This window comes from Xyrauchen texanus, chromosome 44 (assembly GCF_025860055.1).
Source record: "Xyrauchen texanus isolate HMW12.3.18 chromosome 44, RBS_HiC_50CHRs, whole genome shotgun sequence".
NCBI classification, from domain to species: Eukaryota; Metazoa; Chordata; class Actinopteri; order Cypriniformes; family Catostomidae; genus Xyrauchen; species Xyrauchen texanus.
Genome location: NC_068319.1, coordinates 4,497,183 through 4,522,494, shown reverse-complemented (window position 1 = coordinate 4,522,494; position 25,312 = coordinate 4,497,183). Strand labels below are relative to the sequence as shown.

General features: G+C 37.7%; 1 protein-coding gene across 2 annotated transcripts in view; it reads left to right on the top strand.

Moving 5' to 3' along the window:
• Nucleotides 1-25,312, top strand: part of LOC127636709 (membrane-associated phosphatidylinositol transfer protein 2-like) — an 85,846-nt gene that overhangs the window by 19,836 nt on the left and 40,698 nt on the right. For both annotated transcript variants that reach the window (XM_052117394.1, XM_052117393.1), the window contains exons 2-4: nucleotides 9,835-10,028; nucleotides 24,566-24,780; nucleotides 25,166-25,287. In XM_052117394.1, the coding sequence (XP_051973354.1) occupies nucleotides 9,951-10,028; nucleotides 24,566-24,780; nucleotides 25,166-25,287 (415 nt within the window). In that variant the 5' untranslated portion in view covers nucleotides 9,835-9,950. The remainder of the gene's footprint in view (nucleotides 1-9,834; nucleotides 10,029-24,565; nucleotides 24,781-25,165; nucleotides 25,288-25,312) is intronic.

Sequence of the window (25,312 nt, the reverse complement as noted above, 5' to 3'; positions counted from 1 at the left end):
CTACTATATGGAAAATATGTAAACAGGCATGGTGTCCATGGCAGGACACAACGATGAAAATCGCTGCTTTCCATCAAAAACATTGCTGCATGTCTGAATTTTGCCAAAGACCACCTTTACACTTCACAACGCTACTGGGAAATTTTGTTGTGAACAGGTGAAACTGTGGTTGAATGTTTTGGGAAGAACATGCAGCACTACATATGCGTAAAAAGGGCACCACACACCAACATGAAAAGCTAATCCCAGTTGTAAAGGGTGGCGGAGGGAGCATCATGATTTGGGACTGCTTCTGGGCTGGTACCGTTAGGCATCATCAAGGGAAAAATTAATTCCCAAGGGTAATGCAGTAGGACAATGACCCTAAACATTGAAGTAAATCCATTACAGAATGGCTTCTGTAAAGAAAATATACATTTTGGAGTGACTGAGCCCAAACCTGAACCCAATTGAGATGCTGTGGGATGACCTCAAGAGAAGAAGAATATGGCTGAGCTGAAGTAGTTCTGTGAGGAAGAATGGTCCAAAATTCCATCTGAACATTGTGCAGGTCTAATCTGAAATGCTTGGTTGAGGTTATTGCTGCCAAAGGAGTATTGACCAGTTATTAAACCCAAGGGTTCACTTACATTTTCCACAACACTGTGAACTTTTAATGGGACATGTTCAATAAAGACATAAGTGTTTTTGTAGGAGTAGGGTTAATGTTTTCATGCAGTCTGTAGTCATTACCATTAGCTCTATATAAACAATAGAAGTCTATGGAATGTTTTAATTTAGACTTTGAAGAAGATGAGATCTCATTTTATGACCATTTTATGAATTCCAAAGGGTTCACATACTTTTTCTTGCCACTGCATGGTTTTAAATTACTTTTACACGAAGTTAACTGCGATCATTTCCTCTGAAGAAAGGTATGTCAGTACGTACTATTTCTTCACCTGTTACCAGTTCAGATTTTTTTTTTACTTCCACTGTAATGTTTAGTGACAGACCTGCGTTCATATTAAGCTGCAGATGTTGCTCTTTGCTGCCCTTAGACTCAATCTAATAGCTATCAGTAAGGCTGCGAGAGCAAATGCAAACAGGAGGGGGTGGGGCCGTTCACCAGCGCAGCAGTTAGTGGGCCGTCCTTAAACCGCTTTCATCACACCCACCCCAGCCAATCCCACAACAGCCTTTTGCATTACCATGGCAACAGATCTTTATAGCCCCACAAGAGGAGGATACAGAGGAAACGACAGAGGAAAAGGTTGCAACTGAGAAGGAGATAAAAAAGACGTTTTTTCCCCCCTTGTTTCCTCTATGATTTAACAGGCAGTGCTTTTTCAGTGCCATTTTATACAAGAGGATAAAGTAGCATTACAATGGTGCCGGATGCTAGAAGGGTTCTGTTTGGGAATAGGATATGCAAAGAATGTTTTTTGTCGATTGATCGGAACACATGGATAGACAGCATGATATGCACCATTTAACAGGTAAATTGGATGAATATTTGCTTGGTTTTGAGTCCCAGTGCTTGGTTTTCGATGCAACTGGTGTTTTTAGGGAGGGTATAATTGTGCTGAGAATGCAATTCAACACTTTAATTTTTCCTGTTTTGTTCTGAGTGTCTAATGGAATGCAATTTAATCCCACTGTATTTTCACATGCAAATGATTCATTGATGTTTTTGATTGTGATGTCACAATGGAAATATTCATCATTCATTTTTAAGACCTGAACAACACCGTCTTGCAATAACTGATACACGCCTTGACGTATTAAGATGGTGGTCGGGGTGGGAAAAAAATCTTTCTTAATTTCACCAAGGAAATGGTTAAAAGTGATGTCAATGTTTGGCTGTCTTTAGTCACTCTATTGGGTGTACATTAAATTCATTGTAAGCTCTGCAAGCATTTCTTTATCTAAAAATAATAAGAATACAAATAAATAAATATATATAAAATAAAAGATGCTCTAGGTGTCCTTTTGATTAGAAACCTGTTGAAATGCAGCATATTTTGATGTTCTGATGTACAGTAATTGACATGAAGATCTAACATTCCGGCATGGGCACTTGACACAAACAAGCAATTACCATTTGCGTTGCTCATTTAATGCTGTAAGCAAATTAATATGCCATTTAAATATTATTGCCTCTCTTCGGTTTAGTCTGTTTTGACTCTCATAGTCGTTTTTGGTGATTTAGACATTCTGTTTTTGAGATGTGCTTTAAAAAGATATTGGATCATGTTGCAAGCTCCATGTGTCTGAATGTGTGTGGTTTTGTGTGATTGGACACAGATAGCTTAGGATCCTTGGAGAGCTCTCTCAATTGGAACTGTCCTCTCATGAGAACTGGGGGTACTTGCCAATGAAAAGAATTTTTAGAAACCTTCAGAATATAATTATGGAAAATAGCTTGTTCGATTGCATATGCAGTTAACAAGAATTGTGTTTTAAAATATCTCTTACTTGTACGTTATGTCATTATAGACATGCTGGGTGATTTACTTGGACGTAGTGCAGCATAATGTTACCAACTAGTGGAAAGGAGGGAAGATATACTTTTAAAAATACTTGTACATTGCTGTCCGTGTTGTATGATATAATGTGTTAAACACCAAAAATGCCATTGGTTGCGTGCGGTGAGGCGTTTTCAACCTATGTTAAGTTCTAGAACGCCCTACGACTGACACACCAGCAATCTATGTGATTTCAAATAAGGACAATGCTGTGGCATCCAGACAAACTGGTTTCAGTGAAAGTAAAGATTTCACGTTTTCCATTGATTCTCAACTGGTTTTGCTTCAGGATCCAGATTATACATTGGACAACAAGTGGCGAACCAGCACAGAACCAAAATTGTTTATATATATATATTTTTTTTTATTATATATTTTAATATATTTTTGGGCTTACATGGCATTGGACTGTAAACATAAGGGCAAGTACAAGTAAGTAAGTAAGGTCTTTAAAGTCTGGACCTCCAAAACATGGATAAATGATGTACTATGTGTTCCTCCTGTGTAATACATGTTCTGTTTGAATGATGTTCGATGTTAGGAAGTAAACGGGTCTTGTTTGCTTTCAGATATTCCTAAAGATTAGGCTAGTTTTATCAGCATATTAAAACTATCCGTACAGAAATAAGTTGTTAATTATATTAGTTTAATTGGATTTCACATGGCACATTAAAGTAAAACAAATCTGTGTTGAATTCAAAAGGTTCCAGGTGCTTGGATGATGAAAAAAGGACTCTTATCCAATGAATGCAATGAAGTAGTTATTAATTGAAGTTAGTAAACCAACTTTGAGCATTTGATTGAATGTATACGTCAGCCACCACCAAAGATCTTTTTTGACCCCAGAAGTACCCTATAGATGCATCTGTATTTCATTGTGGCATTGGTTTGCTTCTCACAATAGCAGTCTCTGGAATACAGCAGAGGTTTATGTGAAGGTCTCAGGCCGTCTTGATGGTGTCTTAACACATTCTGGTCAAGCCTGACCTAGTTTAATACCAGAATGCCCCATTGCTGGCAGCAGAGACTCGAAAGCATGACCATCAGAGGCATGTTTCCACTCACGGATAATCCATTCCAGCTGTGACCTTCCATTGCCTTTATAGTAGAGGAATGACAAAACTACAGTCTGATATTTATATGCAGAAAGAGAAGAAACGCTTACTTGTGTATATAATGCTGAACTCTGATTGATCCAAATCAATTAAATATTATCTTTAAAAACGGGGGTTCTTAAACTTTCTCGGCCCAGGAACCAAATATGGCATTTTGTGTTTACCTGAGACCCACGCTTTTAAAAACATGTAACATGCTGTATTTACTATATCCATGAATTTACTAAACATTTTTGATTTAGGCAGATTCTTACAGATATCATTATTATTCTTTCACAGAAAAAACATGTTAAATAAATTAAACATTTGAAAAAGCACGCAAACATTCACACTGTCCAGTTGTAGAAAAAAAGAAAAACAAAATCTGTTGAAACTGATAAAATCAATTGCATCCCATTTGAATTTGAAAGCATAATATATTTTAACCCCTACAAACATGTACCATGGCAGCCATAGTTCTGCCAAAAATACCACAGTGACTACAATTGTTGTTAATAAGATGAACATGGTTACCAAGAGAAACTATGGTTACCATTATAAAAGGTTCATACATTTATGAATAATAGTTTCAATAGAATGGATAACATAAATGCATTATTGTCAAACTGACCATTATTCATGATACTGATGTCTTTAATATTTATTTGGGATTGAACTATGAAAAATGAATTGCATGACACACAACAGTACAGAGATATTGTTTGTAATAGGGCAGCAACTAATTACTGTTTTGATAATCGATTAATCTTCGATTATTTCTTCAATTAATTGGATAAAAAAAGACATTTTATTCCCATTATTTTATATAAATTGTTATTTTTATATACATAAATAATTATTCATTACATTGTGGATAATTTTTTTGTTTAATTATAAATGTTACAATACTTGTGTATATATACACTGATCAGCCACAGCATTAAAACCACCTGCCTAATATTGTGAAGGTACTCTCCGTGCTGACAAATCTGCACCAACCTCTCAGAACAGCATTCTGACACACTATTCTTCTCACCACAATTGTACAGAGTGGTTATCTGAGTTACTGTAGACTTAGTCAGTTCAAACCAATCTGGTCATTCTCTGTTGCCCTCTCACATCAACAAGGTGTTTCCATCCACAGAACTGTCGCTCACTGGATGATTTTTGTTTTTGGCACCATTCGGAGTAAACTGTAGAGACTGTTGTGCATGAAAATCCCAGGAGATCAGCAGTTACAGAAATTCTCAAACCAGCCCGTCTGGCACCAACAATCATCCATGCGATTATCTAGTCAGCCAATTGTGTGGCTGCAGTGTGTAAAATCATGCAGATATGGGTCAGGAACATCAGTTAATGTTCACATTAACTATCAGAATGGGGAAAAAATGTGATCTCAATGATTTGGCCAAATAGGCTGGCATATATATGAGATAGATAGATACACACATACACACTGGTGGCCAAAAGTTTGGAATAATGTCCAGGGTGTGCTGAGTGGCTCTAGCCAGATCTCCTAAGCAACCAAATTGGCCCTGTTGCTAGGGAGGGTAGAGTCACATGGGGCAACCTCCTCTTGGTCGCTGTAATGTGGTTCTCGGTGGGGCACATGGTGAGTTGTGCGTGGATGCTGGGGAGAATAGCGTGGGCCTCCACAGGCGCTACATCTCCACGGCAACACGCTCAACAAGCCACGTGATAAGATGCGGAGATTGACGGTCTCAGACGTGGAGGCAACTGAGATTTGTCCTCCGCCACCCGGATTGAGTCACTACACCACCACAAGTACTTAGAGCGCATTGGGAATTGGGTATTCCAAATTGGGGAGAAAATGAACAAAAAAAATCAACTGTGTTTGATATAATGGCAAGTGATTTTCTAGTACCAAATTAGCAATTTAGCATGATTACTCAAGGATAAGGTGTTGGAGAGATGGCTGCTGGAAATGGGGGATGTCTAGATTTTATAAAATATTCAAATAGTAATGGTGCTCTTTTTTTAACATCAGTAATGTCCTGACTATAATTCACCAAAGTGGCATTCAACTAATCAAATTAAAGTAACAATTTCCTTCCAAAACAGCAAACGTTTGGAATTTCTGTTTTCTTTTCATCATGCTTTAAACTATTTAGGTAATCTTTAGAAATATGATGTCAAACCAGGCCATTTTGTTTCCTGATATCAAACATCATTAGAACGGAACATATAATACACACATAAGGAAAACTTTATCCATAATTAGTTCATTTTTTCTTTAAGGTTCAGGCTTGAAAGTCCTTTATTGTACTTGTCCTTATGTTTAGGATACTACTACCTTTTTTAACAGTTGCATTTGTAATAATATATAATAAATAACCACATGTAAGACCATGGATGACTCATTACTGCGTTTGGTCAATGTAGCTAGTCTTTATAAAAATAAATAAATGTCTTTATCGATTAATTTAATTTTCAATTCTTATACGTTTTATAATTTAATTGTCGCATCCCTAGTTTGTAAGAGACTTTCTCAAGTCTCGTTTATTTCGGCTTCTCTTTATCTTTTCATAAATTCGTTACTATATTCCTGACTTAATTTATAGCACTCCTTTTTGACTTGTTCTGAATTTTCACGGCTTTTTCTGATGTGTCTGTAGAGGGTTGGTATGGTTAAAAGCAGCATGAACATTTTGTTAAATTTGTCGTTTTGTGTTCCACAGAAGAAAGTCATAACAGTTTTACATTTACATTTACATTTATGCATTTGGTAGACGCTTTTATCCAAAGCGACTTACAGTGCACTTATTACAGGGACAATCCCTCTGGAACAACTTGGAGTTAAGTGCCTTGCTCAAGGGCACAATGGTGGTGGCTGTGGGGTTCGAACCAAGGACCTTCTGATTAACAGCCCTGTGCTTTAGCCACTACGCCACCATCCGTTTAACGCCTCTGCTATTGGACTCTTGGATTCAAGCACCAGTAAACAGTCTTTCCTTTTTGACCCTTTCTTTATTGCTACTTTATATAGCATATAATCAAATCCCTATCTAGGGCTCTGACACTCTTTTGAAATCGCATTGAATGTTTCCTTTTAACCAGGGGTAAGACGGCACAAATGTTCTACATGATGTTACCCAGCCATACCTGTTTGTTTAATAGTCTAAATGGCAAGATTTTTTTATAATCATGTTTGCCGTTTTAGCTGACAGCTGTTGGACCCAGCTTAAGCCTCTCTTGGGAACTCCAAAATGGTTGTTTAGTTCACAGTCACCGATTGTTTGAGTCTCTTGATGCTATGTTTACACCAGCACACCTAGCATCATGTACACACTTCCAAGAAAGAGTTATTTAAGTTGACCGTGGATAATCCGTTTTATATGCCCTGGGTCATGTGACTCCCCCTTTTGAATAACAGAAGAGTTTCGGTGGCTGCTGGACCCCCATGTCATCATTAGTTGGGTTTACGTTTCTTATACCGGGCAAGAGCTTAGAAAGAGGCCCATTCGTGTCTTTCTGTCTGCAGTCTTTGGCATAGACGCCATTAGTGGAGAGTTGGATTGCATTACACCACTGCTGGCATACAGTAACACTGTATTTATTATTTGTGAGCTGGTTGCACTGCATGGATTTGTAAACACAATGTCAGAGTGTGTAATACATGCATGATTATACAGAATATCTCATGGTTTTTGTTTTTGAGAGTTGCTCTAAAGTAATTACAGTTCTTAAACTGTGTTAACATTTGGCAAACGTTTTAGCTGGAGTTTGTTCTAAACCGCTAACCCTGAAGGCTTTGTCACACCAAACGCAACACAATTATGAGAGGCGAATGGCCCTTTCCCATAGAAAGCGAAACTAATTTCTGTTAGCACATTCACACCTTTACAATAGGTGGCACTAATTGACAAGGTGGCTCAACGCACATTTTGAGCTGGTCCGACCATCACTGGGTAAGAAGACAAATAACCATTTGACAAGTTTGCATAGCAAACAAGAAAAGCAAACGTTTTTGATTGGAAAAAATACAAACAGATTTCTCTACAAGCTGTGTGATTATGTTGTTGATTTGCTCAGTGAGGAAGAAAACTTTCAAGACACTTCACAAACCATTTCTGGACAAATGGACGGAGTATTATCATGTATACACAGTCTGATGGGTGATTAGAAAGAATCAAGTGTAAAAAATCATATTAACGATTAAAAGATGTTATCATTTGGAACAATGATTATATGCAACTGCCTGCATACACTATTCTTGTGTAAAGTGCATTGGTTTAAAATCAGTGCACAATGCTCTCTCTGACTGTTAAAACAAATGTTTTATTGTATCTTATTGCCATGCACATTTACTTGTGTAATATTTGCTCAAAACCCTGCATGTTACTAATTAAACATGATTACATTTACACACTCCAAAAGTGCACGCAATAAAACACAGATCTCACCCAACTAAACCATCTTCAGTCTGACCATTTGATTCTTTCATGCTTCTAATGACTATTAAAAATAGCAGAGCAATAATGATTTTGTTTACTTTTCAAAAGCACACAGAGCGCACGAAGTCACAGCAATAGTATTAATATTATTAATATTTGGTGAAGAAAAACTATTATGATCTGTAAAGTTGTTTATTAAAAAAGTGATACAAAGGGAAAGATGCCACGATTATATATATATATATATATATATATATATATATATATATATATTATATTAGATTATATATATAAGGGATTATAAGGGGATGCAAGGCAGTGATGCAGCAATATCATTTACATGTTAAGAGAACCCATATGAGACAAAAACGTTTAAGTTTTTAAGGCATTTGATGCAAATGAAATACACATCCTCACTGCTCGAGTTACTTCACCGTTTAATTGTTGTCATAAAAGCTTTCTGTGCTTTAGTGCCATCAGTTGCTCTGGTTGTGGCAACTGCAACGGCTTCTGACATGTGATCTAAAGCTTATATATTATTGGTCAGGGCTTTTCTTAGCCAGGCTCCAGGTGAGTGGCTCGTTCTATAGTTTTTATTCAAAATGTTGATCGTGGCGAGAAATCGCACCAAACATTCACGTTTGTGTGCAATGGACAGAAGTATGAAACTTTTAGATAATTTTAGAAAGCCTTTGGTGTGCTGATTTTGTTTTTTGTAAACCTTATATTTGTATAAATGTAAGATTAAAGTTCTGATAATCTCAGGTTATCATTCTAAATTGGCTGTTTCGCTAAATCTGTTCAGAATTCAAAGATTTGTTTCACGTCATCACTCAAAAATGTTCTAGAAGTCTACATGAGGCGTTTTTCATATATTAAAGGAATATTCCAGGTTCTGTACAAAATCAGCTCAATCGACAGCATTGTTTAAATGTAAAAATGACTCCCTCAATTACAAAATAAAAGCAAAAATCGTGCTTACTATAAAGTACTTAAAATTAAAGTGGATGGGGCTAGTCCATAAACAAATGTGCACATAATTGTGTGTAAATACAGTATATATAGTTATATATTTGCTATTTCTTGTCTATTCTAGTACTTGCGTATTTTCTAAAAAGAAAAAACCGTGGTCACAGTAAGGCACTTACAAAGGAAGTGAATGGGGCCAGTTCACAAACATTAAAATATCCTGAAAAAACAAACATTATACATGTTAACATGATTTTTGTGTGATAAAAATCAGTGATTTACCAGAATACAGGGTTTTGTGGCATTATGTCGTCATGACAAAAAACTTCAGATAATTTAATTTCATCTCACTAAAATCATGTTAGCATGTATAATGCTTATTTTTTCTGCCTATTATTTTGAAGCATTGTGTATTTTAATCTTTGTGGACAGGGCCCATTCACTTCCATTGTAAGTGCCTTACTGAAACTGTTGTTTTTTCTTTTCTTAAAAACAAAGCATAAACAAACTATATTTCTTGTTCTAATCAACATTATGCCACAAATGCTGCTGATCAAGTTTAACTTGCATTGAACCCGGAACATTCTTTTAAAACATTTAAGTGAACACACAGTATATGTTGGTAAATATGGCTGTATATTGTACTGTATATTTGATGTTATTGTATATTCAGTAATACAAATATTCTTCCTTTGATTCATTTAGTGAAAAACAGTGTAGAAAACAGCCTTGATCATTTTTAACTGTTGTCCTGATTGTAAAAAATGCCCAATATGCACTTCTGCATTCCTCTGAACTTCTGTTGATGATTCAGAGTCTGATATGGCTGTTTCTCCTCTTTCTGGCTAGGTCTGAGAAATGAGCTCGGCTCCTTCCCTTTGATGCACTCGAGCTAAGGGCCGTCCTGGTGGATTTGCCCCTGACCCAGCGGAGTGATTTCAGCCCAGCCCCGCTCCACACCCAACATGCTGATCAAAGAGTACCGCATCCCCATGCCCATGAGCGTGGAGGAGTACCGCATCGCTCAGCTCTACATGATTCAGGTTTGCTCATTGTTCTTCCTGACACATTTTCATCTTGTTTTAAAGGAATCGTTCACTCAGATAATTTTTCCAATCCATTCATTTTTGGAATAACATGAGGGTGATTACGTGATTAATATTCTTCTCATCCTCAATTTAAGCCTGTTTTCAGTGCAGAACCAACCGGCTTCCCTCGATGTCACAGCATAGATCACAAAACTGATGTGACCCATTTGAATTCTAGTGAGAATTTTCTAGGATAAGTAGCTATGGAGGTAGTCAAACCTCTCAAAGGGTAGCCATCCCCCACTCACACTGGGCAGGAAAAGATACAACATTGTGCCATGTGCGAAATAATCCTCTTTACTAATCTATTAGACCTCATTTTTATTACAACAACTGTAGCAGTTGTAGTTTAAGTTTTTAAAAGTCTGGACCACCAAGACATATGACATCATCAACAAAAATAATGTCACTTGAATGCCCCAAAACTATGAAAGATAAAAGAAAATGCAACCCAGGATATATTAAATACTGATTATGTTTTTTACTTTGGTGTGTTTGAAAAGATATCCAATGTAAATTCTGGGTCCTCAAGCAAAAAAAGTTGTTCTAAAGTAAACGGTAAATGGTCTGCACTAATATAGGACTTTTTTTGTAACCTTAGCAGTTTTCAAAATGCTTTACACTGTGACTCATTCACCTATTCACACACACACTCGCACACCTATGACGGCAGAACTGTCATGTAAGGTGCTAGCCTGCCATTTGGAGCAACTTGGGGTTCAGTGTCTTGCCAAAGGACACTTCGGCATGTGGAGTCGTGTGGGCCTGGAATCGAACCGCCAACCCTGTGATTAGTGGCCGACCCGCTCTACCACCTGAGCCACAGCTGGGGTCCGTTCACACTGAACATGTTTTTGAATTGTGTTCCTAGCTTTTTAATGCGCAAGGACGTGCCTGATATGTGCCGGTTTTGACGTCAATGAGATTTGGTCACAAAACACGCAAGAACACATTATAATTGATGTCATTATTGTTTCATAGCCACAATGAATGAAAGTTGTCAGTAGATAACGGTCTGTTCCTCGCACGAATCTGAAGACTTTGAATATCAAAACGTAAAGATTACATTTGTGAGGTTTTTGTTAATTTTGGAGCCTTTTTATACTGGAAAGATTTTTCAAAAAATGTCCTTTAGTGTTCCACAGAAAAACTCATGAGGGTGAGTAAATAATGACAGAATTTTATTTTCAAGCACATCATGTGTTCCTTTTTCTCGCATTTCTGGAGATAGTGAAGTGTGTAGTGCAGGGGTCGACAACCTATATGGCCAGCAATGGCACACGGAGGGGTAATCACTTTCACGCCTGCAACGGTGAGAGGGAAGTAGACTATTTTATTCATAGGAAATTCCTCACCTTTCCAATCTTGATGTAATCCTTCCTCATGATCACACGTTCTTTCTTGAGCTGAATGGAAGGCTAAAAAAAAAGTAAAAAATGTGATGAGACGCATCATGAGCCAGCAGCGCTTCACCTTTGGTTAATCGGATGAATAAACGTGCCCACTTTGCTCCAGTCAGGCTGCGGGGATGACAGCAGACATTCCGTGTTTCATTTGTTTCTTTTTGCTTTCAGAACAACATGTGATGCAATTAGGAAAACACCACTATTAATCCTTGAGATTTATAACCCAGCATACAGGTACACCCTCAAACCATGGTCACATTCAAAATTACATTAAAAGATTAAAAGAGAAAACATGAACCCACATCGACCCACATCGAGTCTATTCAAAATACAAATTAAACCAGGAAATCAAGTTTTAGGATTTTGCAGGTGCGATTCACCAAAAAGGGCTAAATGGTTGATCGGCTTGTGATGCGCGAATGACTTGCACGTGCTGCACGAGTCTCGTCACACTATAATAGTTTTTAGCCTCCCATTTAGCTAATGAAAACACCCTGTGTGATCATGTGGAAGGATTACATCAAGATGTAGATTAGAATGCAGGTCAGGTGCGAAGAACTTCATATAAATAAAATAGACTGCTCTCTCGCTCTCTCGCAAACTTCGGAAAATCACATACGAGCGCATGTATTTTTGGGGGTGGGGGGATTTGGGTTGACCAGGGAATTAAAAAATGGCTCTCCATGTCAAAAAGTTTGCCGACCCCTGGTGTAGTGTGTGACTCACAGCTGGCTTGCTCCGTGTTTCCTTTTTTAAATGTGCTGAAAGCTGAGTGCACATTTGAATCATTCAAGTATAATGCACACGTGCGGTTTTATGGAAAAACCTTGATGACTCGAGCATGTTTTGTACCTCAGCCAATCCGAGGTGCTATTTTTGTTTGAGCACAACAGTTTCACATCCTCTAAATATTTCAGTAAATCTGGCCAATGGTCCCCTGAGAAAGGATGTTGAAGAGCTTTGGGGTGCTGCTGAGGCAGGAAACACCTTTTGCTTTGTGCTGATGCCAAAACCACCAACGATATGCTGATGATCGTCAGCTGCCAGAAATCAATGCCTGCGGTGTGCTAATGTAGATGTTGTAAGTGTTACTGGAAGTGTAAGAGTTGAGTCTTTCTAGAACATCCATTGTGAACTATAACCTGGTATTTTTATTGCTGTTTTGGTTATGATATTGGTTTACAAGGCATAGAGAATAGCTCCGTTCCAAAACTTAGCGAGCTGCTTATCTAGACAGAATTATAAGGCCCCTCACAAGAAAGCATTTCCAAAAGGAAGGCAGCAACTTTATGCTGCCTTCTAAGATACCTGGTTTTGACATAATTTTAGGCAGCATTGAATGTATCCTTTGCAAAGGTGACAGTCTCATAATGCATTGCGAAAAGCTAGCTGAAAATCATCCAAGATGGAGGGCAAGGCAGGAGAAAGATGATTATTCATATTAAAACATTCAGTGTAATTTAAAGTTGACCCAATATTTGTGCATACTATGTTTTTCATGCTTGGAGTCTTGTGCTGTTTAGGGATGTCGAAAGTACTGGTAATTTGATACTAAGTCAATCCTAAAATAAAATACATGTCACAATAACCGTGTTTATGCAGTAACGAGCAGTGACTCAATTTGAGATCTGTGCTCTGTCTGACTCACACAAGGCTTTCAAATGCTCATACATGAATTTGACATATTTGAGAAGAAATAAATGCACAATTTAAATCGTAAAATGTCCTATTAGTATAACTATTAAACCGCAAAAGTATGCAATTTAATTATATGTTCTGTCTGCATGTGCTGCATGCTTTACAATGAATGTGTGAATATGCTAAAATCACAGGCACGCTTTAATAATCACACTGTGCTAGGGCTGTGTGGCAGGGCGGAGGGCGGGGCCGGGTCGTGATCCTACACACCCGGTCCCGTATTAGGCTAATTATGCCTCTGTGAGGTTTAAAGGTCGACTGCAGAGGGCTGTGCGGGAGAGAGAGATCGTTAGCGGACATGTCCGTCATGTGTGTTTGTGTTGTCTTTTAAGTTTTCCATTAAACTATGATTTATATCGTCAAGCCGGTTCTCGCCTCCTCCTTGCCCATCCTTGAGCTGTTTTACATTGGTGCCAAAACCCGGGAAGGAGGAGGGATACGCCGTAGTAGAGTTCTCGCCACTACCGTCCACCCCAACGGAGCAGCCGCGGCCATCTGCCGGGGGACGAGGAGCCCAGCCACCTGAGCGAGGACGATGGCCGCCGACCGCGAGGGGAGGAGGGGCTCCTAGCCGACCGCCTGGAGCGAGAGAACCGCTGCCAGGGGCGGAGGAGTCGCCTACCGGCCGCTGAAACGTGGCGGGGTTTAAGACCGCCGACCAGCGAGCGGGAGGGGCTCACTGCCGACCGCTTGGAGCGAGAGAACCGCTGCCAGGGGCGGGGAGACCCTTCTAGTCCCCGAGAACGCGGCGGGTGTTCCGTCCGCCAGGGGCTGGACTGCCTCGGATCCGCCCGAGAGGCGCGGCTGTCGTCCGACAAAGGGTGGAGGAGTGGCCGAGGAACAAGCTGCGGCGTATCGGAGAACTGGCGAGTAAGTTTTTTTTTTTGCATCTCTCTCTCTCTCTCTCTCACTGTCGCTCTGCGTTGGCCTTTATCCTCTTTTAAATTGTATAGTTTTTTGGGGGTACTACACTGTTACAGGAGTACCCTCCCATTTTAATCATTTCTGTTTCCCTCACCTTGTCCCTCCCTCGCCCAGATAGATGGGGATGACCTGCCGGCAGTCAGCGCGAAGCGCGCCTCCCCCAGGGAAAGGGGATGTACGCCAGGCCGGGGCTCCCCAGCCTGAGAGAACGAGGGAGGAATGTGGCAGGGCGGAGGGCGGGGCCGGGTCGTGATCCTACACACCCGGTCCTGTATTAGGCTAATTATGCCTCCGTGAGGTTTAAAGGTCGACTGCAGAGGGCTGTGCGGGAGAGAGAGACTTTAGCGGACATGTCCGTCATGTGTGTTTGTGTTGTCTTTTAAGTTTTCCATTAAACTATGATTTATATCGTCAAGCCGGTTCTCGCCTCCTCCTTGCCCATCCTTTAACTGTTTTACAGGCTGGTTTTACTGGGCAAAGTAAAATCTCGATTTTTTTATTTTATTCATTTATTTATTTTTCTTATTAAAAATTTCTGTATATTTTAAAATGCAGGAAACAAAATGCTCAGTTTAAAATAAATACGTCAGTCAGTGCTGTGAGCACGCGGCACCCTCTAGCGGTACACGTTCAGCAGAGCAGCAAATGAAATGATATCGCCGTTTGTCAAAATGATTGCTTCCCTTCCTAAATGTTTGCTTTAAATCCAGTACATTTGAAACACGTCACAGAACAAAGCAATAATTAGCGATCTATCTGAATCGTCATGGTAAAAGGAGATGTGGATGATTTTCCCATTTATAGCCTATCCATTTTATGATTTGATATGACGCATGTTCTAACACTTCATTATAAACGCATACATTTTAGTTGACATCTCAGAAAATGTAGCTTAGTGCTTCATTACTTACACAGTTTATACAGAACATTGTTATTGTTTGATTAAGCCGGTGTAAACATGCATGATGAACAAAGTCTACCTACAATCACACTGTACAATCTTACTGGAAATATTACCGGCTATTATATCGGTCTCCAGGTTGTTAACCTACACCGATCAGCCACAACATTAAAACCACCTGCCTAATATTGTATAGGTTTATGGTATTCAGTTTTCACTAGTGACTATTTTAATTTCTGATAACTGTAATGTAATAGTTACTAGTAAGAAAGTATTTTTAGATATCAGAAATTCTAATTTTAAAATGTTGAAATACATTTACAGATATCAAGAATTCGAATTTTAACAAGTGAAAATTAATTTCTTGATATCAGGAATTGATATTTTTACTAGTAAGTAATACATTCATGATATCAAGAATTATCAAATATCGTCTTGACGAGGCATCAGCTATTGGCGGTCACTCTGACCATCGTTGATCCCCAAGATCATCGTCTGTCGGCACAACACTAATGTGCATTTCTCTATAAATTAACAAAATGTTCAGACAGTCTCCTTGCTGGTTTTTCCGACACATTCAGAATCATTAACACTTTTGCGCTGCAAAAAAATGTATATTTTAAAGGCTCATTATTACGGTTTAGTATTACTCTGTAATGTAGAACAGTGTTAGAAATGTTACATATAACATTCTTTCACAGCTTCTGGAAGTTTCTGATATATATATATATACAGTATATATCATAAACTAGTCGACTAATGGCTTAAACTAAGGGCTACTAGTCGGCTAGGAAAATCTTTGGTTGGGGGCAGCCTTAATGTGCACAGTATGAATTATTAATGCTCTATTATATACAGTACAATCATGGAAAAATTGAGTTCTGTTGTTTTGAACTGCAGAAATCATATTTAGTTATTTCTTATATTTATCCATTTATCTTTCATTTTGGCTCTCTTAAAATTGTTGGCCTGTCATGTGTCCAACAGATTCAATCCATGTTCAATGGAAATTATTCATTTTAAGAAAAAGAAAAATCTTTTGTACATCTTTATACATTTTTAAAGCATAATTTCAAAGTGAAAGTGATCTAATGACAAAATAATGTAAGAGGCAAATTATCAGCATCGGTTTATGGGTTTTTTGTTAATATCGGTATCGGCCAAGTATTTTCATAATTGTGCATCCCTAGAACATTCACAATAATAATAATAATAATAATAATAATTAAGTTTAAGCAATGTCTCACAAGCAAGAAAGCTGTTGTACTGAATAAAAACTTTATTTGACAAGAAATAAGACCAAAGTTGTTGTTTTTTTAGATTATGCTATAAGGATCTATACAGAACTGAAATTTTGGTATTGTAACAATCCTAGTTAGCGTTAGCTGAGAAGCATGCTAACGGAAACTGTGCCCGCCCACTTTTGTGCCATATTTTTCCTATTAGTTTTCCATATAGATTTCATAAAAGTCTTCATGAAGGCATATTGTTGTACTTTTTTTTTTTTTTTGATGTCTAAGGCTTCATTTGTGGGAGAACTGTCCCTTTAAGCACAAGGGTTTCCACCCACAAGCACAGCTTTCTCTTAATGGTCTTATAAGGTTAATTAGCATCCTTTCAATGCAGCTGCCTCTCCGTGTTGTTGTCAGTGGGTTATTAAGAGATCGGCCCCTATAGACATCCAGGACATTAATGTCCAATTGCAACAGGCATGCTAAATTTAAACACTTGTGCTAAGTCAGTGGGCATAAGAGTTTGGCATAAGCAGTGTTGTCAAAAAGACTTGAAGTCCTTTGGGATCACAAGTCTAATTAGCAGAGAGTGTGAGTCATCAAAAGTGTGAAGTAACATCCATATGACTGATGGATGAATTGATTAGCTTGGTGCACAAATTCAATGTTTGCCTTGAAAACGAGCAACAAATGTTGCATGTGCATTTCAATGTAAGCAAATAGTGAACACCAATATTAGTAGTTCACCCAAAAATGTAACTTCTATCACTATTTACAGTACTCACCCACCATGTGTTGTTCCAAACCCGTTTTTTGTTGTTGCTGTTGTTGTTGTTTTTTCGGTGGAATTTGGGGATTTTTAGTGCAGCTCTTTTTCATACAGAAGCACTTCATAGTGTCTAGGTCTGTCAAGCTCAATAGGTTGGTTCAATACAAGTTAAGCTCAATTTTGACTTGCAATAATCATAGTTACAGGGTGGCATTTATGATAGAAGTGAATGAGGCCGGTCCATAAATATTAAAATACACACGGTTTTAAAAGTATAGCCACAAAACATAAACATATGGGTTAACATGATTGTAGTATGATAAAATGCTTACTAACCTTATTTTAATAAAGTTATATCAAATTTTATTATACAATAATGTTTGTTGTCACAGATGAGGTTAGTAAACAATTGAATAACTCTTAAATCATTTGAACACATATAATGTTTACATCTTATAGCTATAATTTTTGAAACTGCATGTATTTTAGCATCTGTGTATCGGCTCCATTCACTTCCATTGTAAGTGCCTCACTGTTAATTTTTATTTTAAGAAACAAGGGATGAGTGTACGTTTATTTCTGTGGTCATCAACATTATGCCACAAATGCTGTTGATTGTTTTGAACCCTTAATATACCTTTAAAAATAGTAGCATATGACACGAGAGCGTGAAGGTAACAGAATGTTCATTTTTGGCGGACCGATTCCTTTAATTTAGCATCTAAAGAGAACATTTGCTTCATTGTCCTTGCTGAACCCAGTTGTGGGTTGTATATTTGTGTTTTTTCATACCCCTGTTGTTAATATGCACCATCTGTTGACATGCCAACACAGGGTTCATCGAATGAGTGCGCAGAGGGCACGCACACTGTTCGGCACACTCGTACACTGGCGAAGTGACCTCATTGGTGTAGTATTAAACTGCATGTGTGTGTTCGTGTCCTGATTTCCTCCTGATTACAGCGTGAGCCGTTCTCTATTAGCCTAATGTTATGCAACATAACTGTGGTAAGAAAACGTGAACAGATGTTCAGTGCTGGTGGAAAAATAAACATCAACCAGTGCCATTGCCAATGGTGTGAAATGGTTTGTGTATGCATGATATTCAGCATTTCCTTCAGTGTTATTCTTTGGTGGCGCTGTGCCACTACTCGATCTACTGTGCCACGGCAAAAGAAATCAGACTTTGCCAAAGTTGTGAGTTTGCAGTCAGAATAAAATGTGACAACTTAAACTCATGATTTATTGGTTTAAATAAGTAAAGCCAAGGTCACACTCCACTCTACTCTCCATTCACCCCCACCCCCATTCAAAAGCAGGAGAACGTGCAACATTTTTTTGCATTGGGCTGCATGTGAAAGTTCAAGTTTGGAGAGCTCTGACATGAAATTGTTTTATGACGAGAAGATGTGTGGCCAAAAGAAAACCGAAACGTCACACACAGTTCAAAGAATACATATATCAAAGCTATTTTAATATCTGTCTCACTTACTGATCCAGGTTTTCATGACAACACATAGTTATATATATATATATATATATATATATATATATATATATATATATATATATACATACATTATTTGTGATAAATAGTGTTTTTTTATAAATAGTAATGTGATAAATGGTTCCCTTAATATTGGAGTTTTGGAACTTTTAGTCTATGTTTACTTTGAGGTCATGTATGCTAATTAACTTTTTAATGTTGACATTAAACTTTTTAGTAGATATACACACTTAAAATGCAGTTAAATGTTCTCTAGAATGAAAATGTTGTGTCCCTCCCAAACTTATAACAATCAAGAATCGTCAAGCCATTTAATGGGGTCTTTAAAAAATGCCATTGTCATTAAAGGTCATACATTTGTTGTAATAAATGGCATTTTGGTTTGGGTATTGGTACTGATCTCCTGATTCGATTCCAATTTCAATTCCGATTAATCTGGATATGTTTCAGTTATAATGTCAATTTTGCTAACGTGTGTATATATATATATATAAAAAAATGACCTCTAAGCTGATGCTGTTAATTATACAAGGGACCTTCTAAAGTTGGTACATTATATAAAAAAATATAACGATTGTCACATTTTAGCTTTTTTGAAAATGTACAATTTCCATTTATTCCTTTATTCCATGGTGTCTTGAAATTGCTTATACAGTGGTGGCCAAAAATATTGGTACCCTTGGTAAATATGAGCAAAGAAGGCTGTGAAAAAAATAATTGTTTATCCTTTTGCTCTTTTATTAAAGAAAATGCACTAAAATCTGTCCTTTAATTGAAGTAAAACAATTGAAAGAGGAGAAATATCTCATTAATAAATATTTTTCTCCAAAACATGTTGGCCACAATTATTGGCACCCCTAGAAATGATTATGAGTAAAATATATCTGAAGTATATTCCCATTCCTATTTTAAATTGTTTTTAGTGCTCCAGGGTGACTAGGAACATTAAATTGTTCAGGCATGACTTCCTGTTTCACAGGGGTATAAATATGTGGTAATACACAGGCCAAATGCCCTTATTCATCAATCGCAGTGGGTCAGATCCACATGTTCTTTCAATAAATATGATAATGTATTACATATTATATTTTGTTACATGTTTATTGTTTACATTCATAATTTGTACTTTTTACAGGTACTGTCTCTTTAAGAAATCCCGCAGTTCTGTAAAGAGCGTCAGTAAATGAGCGCATATTAACGTTGCCGCCTATTTCAAATACGTCAGAGCGTCCACAAATTTTCGATAGCGTTGTTGGCAGGGCAGCCAGAGCGAATTTTGACACTCTCGCCGCCTCTGGTCTGAACACACGGTAAGAGAGAGAGAGAGGTCACGATGATGCAGGCCTGTTGCCAGGGCAACTTAAGTCCCGTGATTTCTGTTATCCACAGATGGGCAGCAGATGTGCGTCGTGCCGAGGTTAAACCCCTTTCACATGATCCATGACCATATAGGGCTACGTTTGACTTCCATTTGTCTGCGGAGATGCTAAATTAAGGATGCAGCCGAGTGCGGCTTCAGCAAGATAGACGAATATTTTGAGGGCAGATCCAGGGTGGCAAAAATTCAACAAATCTCCTTGAAAGCTCCTTTTATAAGGCATATTCATTTTTCATTCAAATTAAAGTCATCCACATCAAATGTGTACTTGGTTAAGAGTGCAAGGGAATCATGCCAGGTAAAATGGTTTCATTTTGTCTGCAGTTTTACAGTTTGAATGAGTTTGTATTAGTTATAGTAGCCTTACTTAAAGGTATTGCTCACCCAAAAAGGAATTCTGTCATCATTTACTCACCCTCGTGTCGCTTTAAACCCATACACTGTATAATTTTCTTATTGAGTATTTTTTTCTTTATTTATTTTCAGTAAAATATCTAAACATTCTTTAAACAAAATTTTAAAGAAATGTATTGTAATGTTTATGCTTATAACAAGAAAATAAAAATCTGTTGCGGTAAGAAAAAAACTTGATTCAAATGGTAAAGAAGTTTCTTTTTGTCACCTCATTGGCAAATAGTTTTTATTTTCTTGTTTTAAGCACACTAAATTGTGATAGATTTCTTTGAAAACAAGACTTCATTCTACTTATCAAGTAATTGTTTATTGTATGTTTTAAAGACGTTTCAATATTTTTACAGGATTTGGCAAAAATACGAAAATATAGCAAAAAATGTTTTTTTTTTTTTTTTTTTGTTTGTTTGCCGTGTATAATTTTCTTTCATATGTTTTTCATAGTTTCACCTTTCCATCTAATCTAAGTAAATTAGGGACTGCTATCAAACTTTAAAATGTTAATTAAAGTGATGCACCGTTGTTGTTATCCATATGACTTTGTTTGAGGAAAAGACTGAAATGTAACCCTTTTTTAAATGAAAATCAAAACAGCAGACATTGCATGCGAGCTGGATGAATTACATTTATTGTGCTTTCTTTTTTTTTTTTTGTGACATTTTTAGAGCTTAAAGTCAAAGATTAAAAGGGAGATTAAAACGCTCCCAATTTGTATTATTTTTGGTGTAAAAGGCTATTTCAGATTCAACTCTATTTTGCCACATTTTCACATGACATTTGATTGAAGTTTAATTAGGCATATCCTTGAAAACCATTAAATCACACTTCTGCTATGGTTTATGCATATGCAAAATAGTAAATTTCTATGTTAATTTGACATATTTTTGGACCTATGGAGGTCATGGCAATATTCATTCAGTGTTATCTTTTAAAAAAAGGACATTTTTGTTTCCTTTTGTAAAGTTAACAATTTTGGCACTGTATTGGGTCGCCATTTGGTGTCCAATGTAAAATCTGGGTCATTAAGGCACAACAGGTTGAGAACCACTGGGCTACGGTGTGTGTGTGTGTGTGTGTGTGTGTGTGTGTGTGTGTGTGTGTGTGTGTGTGTGTGTGTGTGTGTGTGTGTGTGTGTGTGTGTGTGTTAGCAATTGATTGTAGCGGGTGCGGGGCCTGATGTCATCTGTCAGCACTATCATGAAGTGCTGGCGGCTGCACGCTGGGATGGTGAGCAAAAACAGATACTGCACCGTCTCTGCCTCCCGTTCTCTTTCTCATCTGCCATTTGTCTGTCTGCCCTCCTATCATCGCCGGCTGTTGACAGCTCACCTCTTGTACATAACACCACAACGTGATTACGTGGTTTCTTCCCGATTGGCACATGTAGCTATGAACCAATGCACAAACTTTATCAGACAAGTTTAAAACATATTACGATCAATAGTTTTAGTGATTCTTTTTCCTTAGAAATTATCACTAATTAAAAATAAAAGATCAACCTAATATTTTTGCCAGCTATCTCTTCATAAAAATGCTAGCAGCTTGCACAGAAATATAGTTGCCATGTTGTACATAGCTCAGAATTGTCAACTTTTAATGCCCGTGGTGGCATGAAATAAGAGCCCTTGGATGAGTAAACGAAAACAATGTAACTTTCTACTCTCTCTCTCTCTGGCACAAACGTCACCTTAATGAAGGCCTTAAGCACTTTTGGCTTTTAATCTTATGGCTTTCATCTCACTAATGCAGTGACACGGCCAATGGGATCGATGTGGCCATCTGCACCGAGCGTGCCAACTTTAATTTCCTGTCATTCGTCTTATTTAACCACAGAGGACATACAACAATTACACAACAATACCTACATCAATTTCAACTAAATATTGACAGACTGACAGACGGATGGACGGACGGATGGATGGATACTATGGACGGATGGATGGATGGATGGATACTATGGATGGATGGTCAGATAGATAGATACTATGAATTTAAATCCACATTTTTTTAATTAATCCACAGATTTCATATTAGCAAACTATAGTTTTGGCAAGTCATTTAGGGCATCTACTATGTGCATGACACAAGTCATTTTTCCAACAATTGTTTACAGACCGATTGTTTCACTTTAATTGATTATATCACATTTCTAATGGGTCAGATCTTTACATACACTAAGTTAACAGTGCCTTTAATCAGCTTGGAAAATTCCAGAAAATTATGTCAAGCCTTTAGGCAATTAGCCAATTAGCGTCTGATAGGCTTATTTGAGTCAATTGGAGGTGTACCTGTGGATGTATTTTAAGGCCTTCCTTTGAACTCCCAGAACAACAGCAAAGGACCTTGTGAAGATACTGGAGGAAGCAGGTAGACAGGTATCTATATCCACAGTAAAACAAGTCTTATATCAACATAACCTGAAAGGCTTCTCAGCCAGAAAGAAGCCACTGCTCCAAAACCACCATAAAAAGCCAGAATACAGTTTGCAAGTGCACATGGGGACTTTTTGGAGAGATTTCCTCTGGTCTGATGAAACAAAAATTTAACTGTTTGGCCATAATGACCAATGTTATGTTTGGAGGAAAAAGGGTGAGGCTTGCAAGTCGAAGAACACCATCCCAAATGTGAAGCATCATGTTGTGAGGGTGATTTGCTGCAGGGAGGGACTGTTGCACTTCACAAAATAGATGGCATCATGAGGAAGGAAAATTATGTTGATATATTGATGCAACATCTCAAGACATCAGCCAGGAAGTTAAAGCTCGGTCGTAAATGGGTCTTCCAAATGGACAATGACCCCAAGCATACCTCCAAAGTTGTGTTAAAATGGCTTAAGGACTTAAAGTCAAGGTATTGGAGTGGCCATCACAAAGCCCTGACCTCAATCAAATACAATTTTTTTTTGGTAGAACTGAAAATGCGTGTGTAAGCAAGGAAGCCTACAACCCTGACTTAGTTACACCAGTTCTGTCTGGAGGAATGGGCCAAAATTCTAGCAACTTATGGTGAGAAGCTTCTGGAAGGCTACCCAAAATGTTTGACCCAAGTTAAACAATATAAAGTTAATGCTACCAAATATTAACAAATTATATGTACATTTCTGACCCACTGGGAATGTGATGAAATAAATAAAAGCTGAAATAAATAATTCTCTCTACAATTATTCTGACATTTCACATTTTTAAAATAAAGTAGTGATCCTAACTGACCTAAGACAAGGAATGTTTTCTACATTACTGTATGTAAACTTCTAATTTCAATAAATTAAATTGTAGATAGATGGATGGATGGATGAATATAGATAGATACTATTGATGGATTGATTGATTGATAGATATTATGGATGGATGTATGGATGGATGGATACTATGGATGGATTGATTGATTGATAGATACTATGGATGGATGTATGGATGGATGGATACTATGGATGGATGGATGGACGGGTTGGCGGACGGACAGACAAACAGATGGATATTATGGATGGATGGATGGATGGATGGACGGATGAATGGATAGATAGTTACTATGGATGGATGGACGGATGGATAGATAGATACTATTGATGGATTGACGGATATATAGATTCTATGGATGGATGGACGGATGGATAGATAGATACTATTGATGGATTGACGGATATATAGATTCTATGGATGGATGGACGGATGGATAGATAGATACTATTGATGGATTGACGGATATATAGATTCTATGGATGGATGGATGGATAGATATTATAGATAGATAGATAGATAGATAGATAGATAGATACTATAGATGAATGGATGGATGAATTAACAAGCATTCCATTGGCTTGTTTGAACATTCTGTCTATGTAAGTCTATTGGATTTTTAGGATATTTGATCGTCCGCTGTGCAAAAGCAGTTTTTTCCAATAGTTAGAAAATACAGCAACATGAGACAGAACAGTTTAAATGTCTGTGCCAAGTTTGTTGGATGTAGCTCCACCATGTAAGCTCTAGGATGAGTTACAAAACCCAAAATAAAGTCTGTAGAATAACAGTATTGGCGTTGTCAAGCCAACGTAATTAGTTCAAATAGAAATATCAAAACGTTATGTCCTGAAACGTTTTAAGCCTTCTAATGAAAATTCCAATATTGAATGCTGATTGATCAATACTTTGTACAATTTTAGCTTTCCATAGTTGTTTAGTATGATTAGGATTCTAAGTAGCAATGTATTTTCAAATTGGTGGTGTTCGAAAGTTGGCTGACTTTTATCCCTGACCTTTCCATTTGCAGAAAAAGAGTCGTGAAGAGAGTGAAGGCGAGGGCAGCGGGGTGGAAATCCTGGAGAACCGACCCTATACTGACGGGCCAGGCGGCTCTGGTCAGTACACACATAAGGTATACCACATCGGCCAACACATTCCCAGCTGGTTCCGTTCCATCTTGCCGAAAGCTGCTCTTCGTGTGGAGGAGGAATCCTGGAACGCCTACCCATACACCCGCACACGGTCAGTGCCTTATCTTTTTATTGATACAACACAACCTGGCTCTCTTTCAAGAGTCCACCTATAACTATCAATAACAGCTTTTAACATTCAAGCATCATCACTCTGGTTTTAAAGTCAACATGAAATCAAAATGACCCTTTGTTCTTTTAACTTGCATGATCCAATTGATTCCTTGTGGATAAAATCATGTCTCGACCTACATTTATTCTCGAAAATGTCCGATTATGGAAGTTAATGGGGTTGCAAACACATAAGTGGGGATGAACTCCCACTGCATGTGTATATGTTACCAAATTAAAGGTTTAGGATACGTGTTGACTACATCATGGCACTGATGTAATGAAATGACATCAATGATTTTAATCTATACTTGTCTGTTCTGCAGCTACACATGTCCCTTCGTCGAAAAGTTTTCCATCGATATTGAGACGTTCTACAAGCCGGACACGGGTACCTATAATGACGTCTTCAACATGTCCTCTAACGAGAAGAGACAACGTGACATAGGTACGGTTGCATCTTTCCTCATTTT